This window comes from Somniosus microcephalus, chromosome 12, assembly GCF_052327205.1.
Source record: "Somniosus microcephalus isolate GS21.2 chromosome 12, FLI_Smic_1.0, whole genome shotgun sequence".
Classification (NCBI taxonomy): Eukaryota; Metazoa; Chordata; class Chondrichthyes; order Squaliformes; family Somniosidae; genus Somniosus; species Somniosus microcephalus.
The window spans coordinates 102,044,009-102,059,590 of record NC_140998.1 but is presented as its reverse complement, the minus strand read 5'-3'; the positions used below and the strand labels follow the sequence as shown (position 1 = coordinate 102,059,590).

Here is a 15,582-nt window from a genome sequence, read left to right as displayed (position 1 = left end):
TCAATATATTGTGGCCCCGAAAATCCTTGGGACGCAATCCTGGCAGTTACGTCAAGATTACATCTGCTCGTGCCTCTAGTTTTGTGTCAGAGTTTGCAGAGTCAGCAGGAGGGCACATAATCTGCGTGGAGCAGGTGGCCCAAGCACCTATGCGGGCACACCTCTGGTGCCCGCCTACTCCATGCAGCAGGAAATTTCAACGTCTGCCCACCACTGGGGGTTGAATTTCCCAAGCCACCTCAGACTTCAGCCAACTTCCCCTTCGTCCTCTGTGTAAGGTGGCAAATAAGATTTTTTATTTAAAGAACTGTTGTCCCCCCCACCGCGAGGTCCAGGCTGCACTGCATCAGGAGACCAGTGCACCTCATCTCACTTGTTTTACTAGACTCCAGTATTTCGGCCTAAATGAGCTAGGGAAGTGTGAAGCCCCAGGCCAGCGTGTCAGCCCCTGACAACATTTGACTAGTAAGGGGTGGACAAATGTTCACACCTTACTCGGCATGCTGGAAAATCCTGGAGATGACAGAGACCCACAACCAAGTTTAAAAACACAGTGCAACATTTCATAGCAATACAGAAGGATGGTGCTATGCAACCAATACCTCTTCATTCATGATTGTTTTAAAGTCACTGCAAGTATGGATTCTGTAGAATCGACACAGTCTTATAAAAATTAATTCCAGAGCTTAGATTAGAATTTGAATGATAGATATATTTCGATTTTGTTCTTTGATATGTACTTATTACTTATAAATTTAATATTTACTAAATTGGTAAACATTGTTAGGAAACAAGGTAGTTGGTTAAAGGTATAAAGTATCTTTAATGGACTAAACATACTTACTCTTGCTAAGGCAGCATCCCTCTCCTCAATAACTGCATTCATTTCTTCAGCAGTTATTTTTTTCTTCCGCTCCCTGGTTTTGTGTATTCGATCTACAATTAAATCTCCATTCTTGTCAACTGCTTTTCTTGTATCTGCATTGTTGATTCGGTTCAGTAATTCCTGCAATGTCTATCAATAACATTTATATGACAGTTAGACATGAATTTAGAATCAGATTTTATTTGGTTTAGGTCTTAATTAATGGCCACACACAAAAAGTACACTGAATGGAATTATTGAATTTTTATAGAACATCTGAGATGTACATTATTAGTGTGTCAAATTCATCTTTTCCCACTTCTTAGCTCTGGAAACCCACTCAATTGTGCTTAAGCCTCTAAGATAGAAGACTGACATTAAAAAATCTCCTTAGAGAATGGCTTACCATGTCATTTTCTTCAGGGTTAATATTTTCCAACCTAGAAAAGGGACACAGAGAGCCTGATCAGTAGCATTTCCTTAGCACAGCAAAATGAGTTCACTTCTTAAATCTTTCCAACCTCAAGTAATTTCATTCTACTAGTCTTTAGAGTCAACCATGACACTAAACATATTAAAGTGCCACCTGCTCTATTCCATCCTTCAATAATGCTCCATATCTTCAGCTCTGTCTGCAGACTGTTAAGTTATTAATGTTTACTGCTATATATGACTACAGGGATCAACTGTTCATATGTGCAGAGATGAAGGCAGAGCTGCTATGGCGGCAATGCTAGCACACTCACAGCATTAGCCTCTTCTGCCCTTAGACTTCATAAATCTATTTCAATGTCTCACTTCACATTTCTAAAAACAGTCTGCCATTTACACAAAAGGTTTTGCACATGTGTTTCTGTAGTGGATTCTCAACCAAAAATGTACTAGGATATCTTCCAACGTCAACAAAGTGTGTCTGACTTGTAGGGCTATAGGATTACATTTTAAAATAAATAGGGTACAATCTGTTTCAAGAATGCGTGTGGTTGCCTTTTTAAATACTGGGTAATAAATAGTGGGTCATTTTTTTCACTTGTTCCTTGTTAGAATAATGGTTTTACAAATACAATACATTGCTTTCATACTGATGTAAAACGAGGTTGTACTTGGCACAAACAGAAAAATTGGGATTGCACCAATACTGCAATTTTTAATTTGCCTCCCCTCATTAGGACAGGTTTAGAAATCTATCGTTGAAAGCAGCAAGGAAGAGGCATGAGTCAATACGCCTTAGGCTGGAAAGGGCTGGGGCTTAAAAAAAAAAGGCGATCTTAAAAGTTACATGCCAGTAGACAAAGTGGACCTTTCAGTAGTCACTGATCAGCATGAATGTGTTAAGAACTTAATGGTTTTGTGAGCTCAAAGGGAGGTACAGAACAGGTGTCGGGTGCTTCCCAAAATGGATGAAAGAAAAATACATGGGCTCTTTAGCACATGCTTGCAGTCATCTGAAGAGACTTGAGAGCAGATTATCTGACTAGTCTCTCTGCAAAGATACATGGAACGAAGGAATATAAAAGGTTGGAAGCAAAGAAACATATTAATGTGGACCAAAAACAAATATAGTAACTTTTACATCTATTTTTAAGTCATAAATATAGTGGCCCTGAATTCGCGGTCGGCGGTGTAGCTAAGGAGTACGCTGTCGACATCCGAACAAAATCCGCACTTACCTCGTGTGAACCCCGCTTCGAGAAGTTGTTTTCAAACGCTGTAGAGTTGTGCGCAGCGCAGCATAGTGGCCCATGGATCCCAGTAGCGCACCATCATGCATATGCGAACCTGGGATCACGTGGGGTGGTGCTCCTTTCACTTTCTGACTCTTAGCCAATCAGGAAACAGAGGAGTTTGCTGATTTGCTCACAACTCACTTTAAAAGGCTACAGAAATGACTAAGACTCAGTGCTCAATTCTTTATTTTTATTCTTCCAGTTTTTGTTGTTTTAAAGTATTTGCTCCTTTTCAATGTTCACTAAATGCATGTTTAGAACCCAGTTACAGTAGGTGTGGAGCATGTTTTACTTCCTCCCTCTTTTCAGCCAATCCCCTTATGGTGTTTCTATCATTCTTACTGATTCTAAAGATCACCCGTCCTTGTCTGTAATTTTCTTTCTGCCATAACTTCTGTCGCTGAAAAGAAATAAGTATTTACTGCCATAAATGCAGAGAGCAACTCGTTTCCCCAAGCGAGCACAGTTCAACTGCTGGTTGGGTAAGGTGGCCCAATCCAATCCCATCGGACTTCCAAAAGGGGGGAATTTTGACTCTCTCTCCCAGGCATGGCTCACCTCAAAACAATTGTCCGTTAAAAAAATGGAGCGGTGATATTAGTCCCATTCAATTTTCTCAAGCTATTTTCTACCCAATAATCAAGGTTACCACTATTTCTAAAAGCAAAATCCAGCTGGGATAATGGACACAATCCCTTTCTTTCAGTATGAATAACCTAATCTGGTGGAAACAAATTCGCTTTTTGTGTGACAGCAGCAATGTTTGGAACAGGTTTGTAATAAAATTCTCTCATTTCACCCCCATCCCCATCCCCACCCCCTCACGCTATGCAACCGACTTGCTGCGCCAGTTTGTATTAAACATAAACATTTTCAGGGTAATTAATTCACAGTAGGTGGGCAATTAGCACAACTTTTCGCCAGCACGTTGATTTGAATGAGGAGGTGAAACGTGCAAAGTCTATGTGCAGTCGGAACTTGACAGATGGAAAGTTTGGGATTTACCGCATGCAAAATCCTGAACTTGGTCAAGTTCAAAGGCGGTATGACAGCATATTCAGAGTACGCCATCATACCGACCGCGAATTCAGGGCCCGTAACTCATTTTTTCTTTAAGGAGTAGACCGTGCAATTTAAACAACTCAAAGGTTAGCATTCATATATGAAGATCAACAGTACTAAAATGCAATTAACAACTCTATTACAATCTATATAATGGTAGAAAAGGATGTACAGTCTGTCCTTTTTACTAACATTATGCTCTTCACCTATTGGTTTCCAAGGTACTTTTGCACAGGTTTCAAAACTAGTCATATATACGTATTTTGCATTTTAAATATTTCTGATATATTTGTGCACCATGAATGTCTCTTTATATGACACTTAATTTTCCAGACCTCTCCCACCTATTTTTCAGACAATCTGGGCCATGTGGGGCAAAAAATTGCACCCCCATCTTTGTGCATCTCCTCCTATTTCGTCCTGGCTGGGTCCAGCAGCGCAAAATGTACCCATTCGGTCATCAGCAAGCATAAGTTAAATAAATGCAAATAAGGGAAATACATTCTGCAACACATCCCAACATTGATGTAATTTGAATTCAGGACTCAAGTGCCATGTATTCGGCTCAGGCATCCAGCACTCTGAGTCACTGACAGAGCTGAATAAACCTTTTGGGGAGCCAAGGACTGTGGAACTATTCATGAAGTCCTGCCATACACAGGCAGAAGAGGAGTCAGCATCATTTTGTGGGGCAAAATTCCCCTTTCCAGAGATGCACCCTAATCAAAGAGAAGAGGAAAATCCTGCCTATAAGCATTATTTTTAATATAAGTTTTAATTAGTGACATAGCAGGTAGACTAAATGTTCAACTGGCTCAAAGACTAGGTTAATTTTCTATAAAACAAGATTTGCGACCATCAACCATACCCTCAGTGAACAAAAGTTGTATGAAATCATGCTCCTGATTTATTAAAGTGGATTTTCTTCCTACTTTTTTGCACCCATAACCATTCACCTTGATTCAAAGGCCCATCTAATAAGTAACCAATGTAGCCAATTTTCTTTCCATCCTGAAGAAATCTTTAGATATTTGCCAGAAATTATTTCATGAAAATGAAAACCAACTTAGAGCCCACTGGATTTATTTTTGGTTTCTATGGCACAGGTAAAATGAAAAGAGATATAATTTCTTTTAAAAAATTGTATCTTTATCTTCCTTGTAATTTATTGGATTCGCCAGCAAATCTGTAATACTTTTAGTCTGCTTTATCCCTATTTTGATTGCAAACAAAGATACTAAATGTTTAGCTATTTAAAACAAATTTAAATAAACTGTTTGGATAGCACTATACAAAAAAACACTATTTTCAAATCACTACACCTGGAATCATGTAAATAGTGTCAGATCAGAAGGGTGCACACAGCCCAAAACATGTCAAGTATCAGATTGGAACCATATAGTGGATTATCTTTTGCACTGAATGTAATATTTGTATGGATTTGGGATGCCATTAAAACTATGGGTGATAATTAACTGGGAACCACTGCATGGGGTGCATTTGAATATTTTCTACTTTTATTCAGAATATTATTCTTTTGTCTGAATAAAAACAATTTTTAAATCCAGCACACATACCCCTCAAAGGCATGTTCTAGCCGTTTAGCTCGCAAAAGAGCTTCATCTCTCTCCTCATTGGCAAGTCTGAGTCTAGACATAACAGCTGCATCCCGTTCCTTTTGTGCATGATAGACTTCTTCAACTAGAACTGTGAAAAACAAAAAGGCGCCAGTAAGAAAGCACATCAACACCATTTTACTAATTCCTTGAGATATGAATCTTGGAATAGCTAACATTAGAGTCACCAGCAATCAGCTATTGCAAATTAATTGTGGGACAAGATTAGATTCAAGGGCCTCAGATGCATTCCCAAATTGCCAGAGGTCCACTTCCCTGTTGGTGTGAACTTTGGAGGGATCAGTGGCCATGACTGTTGGGGGGCACATCCTGGCACTTATGCTGGTAAACAGCCTCCACAGATTTTAGGGAGATTTAAATCTTTAAGGACTACATAAGTATCGACACTAAAATAATTAGTTCTGACAACTTAATTCAAAAATACAATGGCCTAGAAATTCAGTATAGCCACTTTTGGGGCGGTAAAGTCGGGCGGGCGCTAAAGTTAGTGCCCGCCGGAAAGTGGAGGCCACTTCGCCGAAATTCAGTAGCTTTGGCCAAGGAGTTTGGGCGAGCGCTGAAACTGGCGTTGCACTCCTATCTTTAGGCGCTAAGCCGGCGGTGCGGACTGATAACGCCGAGGCCGGGCGCAGCGCAGGTGCGGTCATGTTTTGATTGACAGCAGACACCCTGACGCCGGCCAGCTCTGAAAGGGGGAAGAGTCGACTTTGTCTGCAGCCACGCCCTGGATAGTGGAGCCCTGCAGCTAGGCCTGAACACTGCTGGTGGACCCAAATAGCGCCTGAAGCCATGCAGAAGGCCCGTGAACGAGCGCAGCGCTTCTCAGAGCATGCTTTGAGGGTGCTGCTTAGGGGGTTGGAAAAGAACAGAGAGATCTTGTGCCTGGACAGTGGCAAGAAGGCTCCCAGGAGGCAGTACAGGAGAGCCTGGAGGGAAATCGCCCTGAGGGTGTCAGCCAACAGCGATGTCCGCAGGACTGCTGACCAATGCCGCAAGAAGTTCAACGACCTCAGTCGGTTGGTCAGGGTGAGTACCCTTTCCAGTGTCCTCCTCATCCTTGCATGTGCACCTCACATTATGGACAAAGGGACCTCAAAGGCCTAATGGCCAGCCCTCCTCCCGCAGCTATGGCACTGGCATGATCATCAATAGCACTCTCTGCACTTAACACACTGGCAAAGCTATTCGACCATGGGAGGCAGTGCACACAACAACAGGGCACCACACTGCACTTAGAGGCCGTCCTTTCTCTTGCAGGCCAAGCTGGCGCGGAATTTGAAGAGCCAGACTGTCACCGGGGGAGGCCGTCCCCAGATTCAGCAGCTCAGTCAGCTGGAGGAGAGCGTGGCTCGACTCGTGCGTGGCCGGGTGACTGGCCCCGTTGCTATTGGAGATGCCGACCCTGTGCTGGGACCCAATGGTAAGGACATGACCGTTTGGACCTCTCTGGTTCCCCTTGCGCTTCAGATCTACATCCTTTGCCACTGTCCCACCAATGCGCATAATGGCACTACTCATGCCTCCCTTGCTGGCGCCTTGTCCTCACTCTAAAGCTACTCTTGTGCCTTCCTGCTTTCAGCTGGTGAGGAGGAGGTCCCTGAAGCTGAGAGTGCCAGTCCCTCGGAAGAGGAGGACGACGAGGACCAAGAGGAAGGCGGCACATCGGGGGAACCCTCATCCGCGCCAGGGGATGGCAATGGAGGGGACACGTCTTGCCTGGAGGAGAGCCAGGGGGAAGTGTTGCAGGGGGGTGTAGCTCCTGGGCCCAGTGGCGTCCAGGCACGCAGGAAGGGTCGGGCAACACGGCTGCCTTCTCCCCAGAGGGGGGAAGTGTTGCAGGGGAGGGCAGTTGCTGGGCCCAGTGGCGTCCAGGCACGCGGGAAGGGTCGGGCAGCTCAGCGGCCTTCTCCCCAGAGGGAGAGTCCGCCCTCCAGTCCGGAGACAGTCCTCGCCCAGGAGGTGCGCCTCCTTGATGAAATGTCCACGGCCTCGGAGCGGCGCCACAACGAGTTCATGGGGGTTGTGGGACAGTTGCCTCAGGCCATTGAGTCCCTGGCTCATAGTGTGGCCAATTTCGGGGACTCACAGGCCAGGGGTGTCGAGCAACTCGCGGCAGCACAGGCCAGGGGTGTCGAGCAACTCGCGGCAGCACAGGCCAGGGGTGTCGAGCAACTCGCGGCAGCACAGGACGTGAGTCGCGAGTTCATGAGTGGTGCCGTCCAGACACTGGCTGATCTGATGCGGGCACAGACCAGGGCAGTTCGCGCACTCACTTCCGTGACACAGCGAGTGTGGCAGAAGCATCGCCAGGGCACCCGCCGCCCTGCTGCAGCACAGCGGTCTGGCCTTCACCAGATTGCTGCGCTTGCTGCAGTGCCAGGCCGGCCGAGTGCCAGTGTCTCTGGCGACCAGCGAGAGCCTGGCATCAGCCAGCTTGCCCCCATTGCTGCAGCTGCCACTGCCACTCCCCCAGCCAAGGTGCGACGAGCTGCTGGAGAGACTGATGCTGGCCAGCCACAGCTGCAGCAGTCAGCAGCCGGCCCCTCCAGGGCCGGACCTCGTCTAGGCTGACCCCCACGGGCATCTGCCGTCACGCATTGTGCCCCTTAGGAGCCTTCCCCCAGCCTTGCAACACCCACAGGGCCCAGGTTGAGGCGGAGCAACAGGTTGGGCAGGGGCCGGAGAAGCCTGCACAAGGACTCGCCCTCTCGGCACACCAAGTAGAGTGTGTTGCCAACTGTTTTTTTTATATGGGGGTGTTTGTGTTCTGGAGGGGGGGGGGCTTATTTTGGTAAGGCCGAGGATGAAGGCCAATTGGTAGGACAATTTTTGTTATTCCTCCCCAGGTTGTGGGAGTGAGATATGTTTTTGACTGTTTTTTGGGGGTCTTGTCTGTTTTTCTGTTTCATGTGGGAAGGGCCCTGAGTTTGTTAAATAAAGCTTTTTATTTATTCAGCTTGTCCAGGTGTCATGTTTCAAGTGGTTGTTGCGTTAACCGGCTGAGGGCTTGCGGAGCGGCTGCATTCAGGTGCGTTCATTGCCACAAGCCATTCCCTGACAGGGGGCCTAGAAGCGTCGTTCAATAAGCCGCCAGCGGACGGCCCTTGGACCTTGTGGCTCCCTCCTGGGCTGGTACTCCTCCTCCTCCTCCTCCTCCTCCTCATGGTCCTCCTGCTCGTCCTCCTGAGGTGGTGGTCCAACGTGAGGTGGCAGTGCCTGAGTCCTGCGGATAGCCAGGTTGTGCAGCATGCAGCAAACGACGACGAACTGGGAGACTCTATCCGGCGAATACTGTAGAGATCCGCCGGAACGATCCAGGCAGCGGAACCGTTGCTTGAGGACGCCAATCATTTGCTCTATGATGTTCCTTGTGGCTTGATGGCTTTCGTTGTATGCCTCCTCCGCAGGGGTCCTGGGCGCGCGGAGCGGGGTCATGAGCCATGTACACAAAGGATAGCCTTTGTCCCCGATAAGCCATCCTCTTGGGGGAGGCTGTGCCTGGAACATGTCAGCCACAGTAGTCTGGCGCAGGATAAATGCATCGTGGCTGCTTCCTGGAAAGCGGGCATTGACAGCTAGGATGCGCTGCCTGTGGTCACACACCAGCTGTACATTGAGGGAATGGTAGCCCTTCCGGTTGCGGTAATCCTCGGCATTGTCGATAGGTGCCCGCATAGCCACATGCGTGCAGTCAATGGCGCCCTGCACCATGGGGAAGTCGGCGATCCTGGCAAATCCGACTGCACGCTGCTCCTGCCTCTCTAGGGTCATGGGGAAGGAGATGAATTGGTGTCTCCTTGCGAAAAGGGCATCGGTGACCTGCCGGATGCAGCGATGCACGGCGAACTGGGAGATGTTCGCTATGTCCCCAGCAGCGGCTTGGAAGGAGCCGCTTGCATAAAAGTTCAGAGCCACCGTGACCTTCACTTCCACCGACAGAGACGTCCTGCACATCAGCTGTGGACGCAGATCTCTGTGAAGCAGCTGGCAGATCTCTGCAACCACCTCCCTTCTGAAGCGCAGCCTCTTAACACAATGCGCGGCAGTCATGGTGAGATAGGACACCTGCTGCCGGTATTCCCTGAGTGGGTAAGGCCTACGTTGCTGACGCCTGATGGCCCCTCTGCGTCTAGGCATGGCTGGCCCTCTCACACAGCGTCTGCGAGCCCTTCGCACATAATGCTGGAACTGAGGGTTGGAACCCCATGCAGCCCCCATAATAAACTTGCAAACAGTGAAATCACAATGAGTCTAATTTCCAAGCTCTGGCCAGAAGCCAAAAATACCTCTCCTATGTTGTCCCAAATCAGTAAGGTCTGTTCCTTGGTCTCTGTCCAGAAATCCAAAGCACTAAAGTCATGGCAGCAAAATGGCTGGCCTTTATAGTTCAGTCTAAGTGCCCTTTAATTAGCGCTCCCCGAGGCCCGCAGGGCCTCTGCTGCGTTCCAGTTCACAGTTCTTAACAGCGCCACGCCCACATTGGGCAGGCGCCACTGAATTTCCGGTTTGGGGCGCACAAACAGCGTTGCACGACGAAATGACGTCATAAGCTGCGCGCGCAGCTGAGCGGGCGCAAACACTTTGCGCCGGCGCTAAATGTCAACTGAAGTTGGGCGTAGGCGCAGTTCGGACTGCGCCCGGGCGCTAAGTGCCTAGCGCTGGAAATCTACCCCTCGTAAGGCGTTAACGGCTGGCGAACGCTACTGAATTTCTAGGCCTATGAATCAAGAAATCTGCTTTGGCATTGTACAAACCAACGCTACCAAAGCAGATTAATTGGTTATTTTCTCACTATGTTTATGGGACCTTGCAGTGCACAAAATGGCTCTCGCATTTGCCGACATAACAACCACGATTCCAATTCAAAAGTAATTAATTCACTGTGAGCATTTTGGGACATCTTAAGGATGCGAAAGGTGCTATATAAATGCAAGTTCTTTCTATTTCCCTCTAAAATAGAATTTTATGGTAATCAAATAGTGACAAGTTGGTGGTCATGTCACTGTGCAGTTGATTATCATGAATCAACTGCACAGAGACAACTGATCACTGGAACCAACATTAAATGAAAAGACCAAGTATTGTCGAAATGACATTGCCAACACAACAAATGCACCACTGAATGCAATGTATCTGCTGAATGCATGTGAGCAATATGAATAGTTATGAATAAATTTATTTGCCTACACACAATCAAGAAAATAGAAGGCACAAGTGCTTTAAAAACAGATTTTATATGGGCAGATTAAATGTCAGTGTGTATTTACAGGGAGAAGGGAGTACTTACTTGCCCCAATACAGTTCTGAAAACTTCTTGTAGTGGTAGTTGCATGTTCCTGCAGTGAATGTTGCTCCATTAGCCTGTTGTGCAACTACATTTTATAAAGCTTTGTTTTGTTAATTGAAAACATAAATATAGCCTGGTTTAAATGGGAATGCAAAATGATCTCACAGACATCATGAAGAATTAGAATACAATATTCCTGACTGATACCCATGCCAAACCCCTTAATCCAGATCTGTAAAATGTGAGCTGCGGAATCACCTATTTGTTTTGGGGGTGGGGAAAATTGAATTTAAACCACTGAGAAAAGTTTTGGGAGAGTAAGCAAATTACATTGCAGGTACTTCCCCCTACACTAACCTCTCATTTAAATACAATTCAACAATGAGCTACTTAAATCACAAGGAATACCAAGTTACCTGAAGCATTTAGTTTCACACGCTAGTCAACATTTAAATTTTAAAAATATAGTCCGAGTTATAAAAAAAAATGTGAAACTGTTCACAATTCCAACATTCATAATAAAATATCAGCAATATTTTTGATCCAATTTGAAACTTGTTCAAACTCTTGTAAATCTGGTGTTAAAATAACAAAGCAACGAGGATTTTAAAAAAAGTTTTAGAACTGAACTTTAGTAGCAGGTTTATTCCATTTAGCTTTTTGAATCTTGCAAACTATTAGGTTCCAGGAGAGATTTTGGAAACCCCACTTGGCCTTCTTTGTTGACTTCTATGAATTCCACTATTTGCGCAATAAAGATCCATAGCAGTTAACCCATGTTAACAAATATTAGTAATTACTATGTATGCTAAGAAAGATACTAGAAAGCAAGTATAACAAATCATTATATCTTTATCATATTTGGATACCTCCATTTTTAAACAAGCAAATCAAACAACCTACTATTCAGTGAAATTACATATTTGTTTAGTAAGAACTTGCATTTTTATAGCACCTTCCACAACATCAGGATATCCCCAAGTGTTTTACAGCCAATGAAGTCCTTTTGAAGTGTAGGCCCTGTTGTAATGTAGGACACTAGTAGAAACTTGTGCACAAAGTTTGCATAGCAACAGGGTACATAAAATGTGGCAAAGTTAACTACAGGAAACTTTGGTTTATCCGGAGGTTATATGTCCGGAAACCTCGATCTAACGGCAGAAATCAGCAGCCGTTTTGTTACGTTTTTTTTCTTCTCCTAGCATTTTTTTTTTTTAAAACAGTCAGTCTCTGGAAAGTCTCTCTGAAGCTGTTGCTAAGCTACAGAGACGCTTCCAAGGTGCGGGCCGACTGTTTATAAGCTGTTGCTAAGCAACAGTGTTTGTTGTCAGTTACGAAGATGAAAACCTCCGTATCCTTCAACATTAGTGCTGGTCCGTCTGGAAGTTTTCATAGATCGGCATCACACCGGTCCCGTCGGTGCCGGATATCGCGAAGTTTCCTGTATATCAGTTACTCATGAATACAAAAGCAAAATACCGTTGATGCTGGAAATCTGAAATAAAGACAGAAAATGCTGGAAATATTCAGCAGGTCAAGCAGCATCTGTGGAGAGAGAAACAGAGTTAACGTTTCAGGCCGATGATCTTTCATCAGAACTGGAAAAAGTTAGAGCTGTAATCTCTAACTGTAATGTATGTGCCTTTAAGAGCCCCATGTGTACTGTAATGCCGGTAATGGCCACTCGGGCTATATAAGCCTGTATATTGTGTTGCATCAGTTAGTTCCCCTCCAGACTTTGTTCAGTAAACACCTATGAAACCAACTCCTGTCTTCAGTGTCTCTATCAACACACAGACACAACAGTGGCGACGAATTGGAAACGGACTTACCTGCAATTCGGCAGCACCTCAAGGACATCGATTCCTCTGGCGTCCAAAGTTGAAGAAAAATCAAGAAAAAGAAAAAGCTGTGGTTTCACCAGCTAGCCAAGCTGGTGGCAGGTACTGCAATAATCCTTCCTGGGCGTCGAGCTGGGGCTCCAGCGGCTGGCTCTACAGCTAGGCCAAGCAGCGAAAGCGGAGGCAAGCAGTAACAGACGGGGAGGGAGCACTCGGGAGACGGCCGGCGCTGCAAGCAGGTCGGCGTTCAGACCTAGAGAGAGAGTCCGGCGGGAACGAGTCTCCAACTGTAAATAAATAAATAAAAAGAACGGAAACCGCGGGAAACAGCGCTGTCATCGGCAGCAGCGGCGGGGAAGCGCCATATCTTTTCTGCAGAAAAGAAAGAAAAGCGTGGGAAGCGCCATTTTATTTCTAGGATGCCTAAGTCTGGCAATATTGATGCTTTTGATAACGAGATAGAGGATTGGACCACATATGTGGAAAGAGTGGATGTATATTGCACCGCAAATGGAATAGAAGATGAAAAAAAAGCTTCAGTACTGCTAAATCTAATGGGCGCAAAGACATACGGGCTGTTACGAAATTCAATCACTCCAGCCAAACCAAAGGACAAGAATTTTAAAGAAATTCTTGATACCCTACAGGAGCACTTAAACCCAACACCGCTGCTGATAGCGGAACGATTCAAATTCTTCAAGAGAAATCAACACAAGAATGAAAGTAACGCTGATTACCTCACCGAATTAAGAAAGCTATCAAAACACTGCCAATTCGGGGCAGGACTAGCAGATTATCTTCGAGACAAATTCGTCTGCGGTCTCTTAAGTGAAGGAACACAGAAAAGGCTGCTTTCTGAAAAAGATTTAACACTGGACAAGGCTTTCAGTATGGCTGTATCATACGACGCAGCCGCAAGAGGAGCTGCAGAAATACAACAAAAGACACAGGACTTCGACACCCATGAAATGACACAGGGTTTCGAGAGATGTTATCGCTGCGGCAGATCGACCCATGACCAGAGGGACTGCTGGTTCAAGGACAAAGCATGCAGGCAATGCGGAAAGATTGGACACATTGCACGGGTATGCCGATCTGGACAAAAAAAATCCACAGACAGGAAGAAAAAAAAATCAACAAAGAAAAGTACAGAAAGGTACAAATGATGACGGATAGTAGCTCCGAAGACCAGAAGAGAGATAGCGACTCCGAAAACAAGAGACTAAGCTGTCTCAAATTATATAATGTAATTGCCAAAGATGATTACCAGACCATTTGGGTTACCCTCACGATAGCAGGGTCCCCAGTTAAAATGGAGCTAGATACAGGATCAGCTCTGACCATCATAAATCGACGGGATTACGAGCGGCTATTTCCGCATATACCTTTAAAAGACACATCCATTATCTTGAAAACATATACGGGGCAGAAAGTATACCCCAAAGGAAAAATAAGGGTGCCTGTTGTATACAACGGCAAGGAAATACAAAAGTTGTATTTATACATTCTGCAAGATGGTGGTCCACCTCTGTTGGGACGTGAATGGATCAGGAAAATACGTTTAGACTGGCACTCCATTCAGGCACTGACGGTGACCAGTAAGAAAAAAAACGATGATGACGTCATACCTGAACGATTAAAAGACATCTTGGCCAACGCCAAAGAAGTGTTTCAAGAGAAACTAGGAACCTTGAAAGGCATCACCGCCTCAATAAAAGTGGAAGATGCAGCAATTCCAAAGTTTTTAAGGCAAGACCGGTGCCATACGCAATTCGTTCAGCAGTCGAGGCAGAGCTGGAGAATTTGGAAAAGGCAGGCGTATTATCCAAAATAGATTGGAGCGAGTGGGCAACACCCATCGTTCCAGTCATGAAGAAAGCATTGAATAATGATAAATCTGAAGAACAGAGAAAAATTCTCATCTGTGGAGACTTCAAGGTGACTGTAAACCCGGTCCTTCACACGGTACAGTATCCTCTTCCGAGGATAGAAGATATTTTTGCCTCACTATCCGGAGGGAAACGTTTCACCAAAATTGACTTGGCACAGGCATATCTACAGATGGAGGTTGAAGAGGCCTCTAAAAAATCTCACGATAAATACACACAAAGGTCTGTACCAGTACAATCGACTGGTTTTCGGAGTAGCATCCGCTCCAGCTATCTGGCAAAGAGCTATGGAGCAAGTCCTCCAAGGGATTCCGGGGACTCAATGCTACCTCGACGACATCCTTGTAACAGGAGAAAATGACAACGAGCACCTTGCCAATTTGGAGCAGGTGCTCACTAGGCTGAGAGAACGGGGCCTACGAGCAAATCGCCCCAAGTGCGAATTTTTCCAAAATCAAATGTCATATTGTGGCCACATAATTAATAAGGGTTGCATAAGTCACCTGAAAAAATTGAAGCGGTCATTAAAGCCCCAGCACCTGAAAATGTTTCACAATTAAGGTCGTTCCTGGGATTAATAAATTACTATCATAAATTTTTACCGAACTTATCAACTCTTCTACACCCTCTTAATGAACTGCTACAAACAGGAGTAATTTGGAAATGGAGCGAAGACTGTAAACGTGCTTTCCATAAATGCAAAGACTTAATCACGTCCAAAGAAGTTTTGGCTCATTACAACCCATCACTGCCAATCAGACTGGCGTGCGATGCATCCCCTTACGGCGTAGGAGCAGTATTATCGCATAAATTCCCTGATGGCTCGGAACGGCCAATAGCTTTTGCGTCACGCTCATTGAACTCAGCTGAGCGTAACTATGCCCAAATCGACAGGGAAGCACTCAGCCTGGTATGGGGAGTGAAGAAATTCAACCATTACCTACACGGACAAAAATTTACCTTGTTGACTGACCATCAACCCCTCATCTCCATATTCAACCCTAAAAAGGGTGTTCCCATTATGACAGCGCAAAGGCTACAGAGGTGGTCCCTTTTTCTAGGGGCACACCAATACAACATAGAATACAAAGGATCAAAACAGCATGGGAATGCTGACGGGTTATCGCGCCTACCGTTGCCAACGATAGAAGAAGCACCTACCGTAGACCCAGTGGAGATTTTCCACTCAACCATAGTGGAATGTCTACCAGTAACAAATTCTGCCATTGAAAGGGAAACTAGAAATGACCCGACTCTCTCACGAGTCTACGATT

At 45.4% G+C, this 15,582-nt stretch overlaps 1 protein-coding gene across 10 annotated transcripts in view; it reads right to left on the bottom strand.

Annotated features, from left to right (window-relative positions):
* Positions 1 to 15,582, bottom strand: part of mipol1 (mirror-image polydactyly 1) — a 418,898-nt gene that overhangs the window by 168,394 nt on the left and 234,922 nt on the right. For all 10 annotated transcript variants that reach the window (XR_015080271.1, XM_086003343.1, XM_086003344.1 and 7 more), the window contains 3 exons: positions 5,232 to 5,361; positions 1,272 to 1,305; positions 845 to 1,015 (listed from right to left, as the gene is read on the bottom strand). Coding sequence is in view for 9 of the 10 variants with exons in the window: in XM_086003343.1 (XP_085859469.1) it covers positions 845 to 1,015; positions 1,272 to 1,305; positions 5,232 to 5,361 (335 nt within the window). In the remaining variant the exon portion in view is untranslated. The remainder of the gene's footprint in view (positions 1 to 844; positions 1,016 to 1,271; positions 1,306 to 5,231; positions 5,362 to 15,582) is intronic.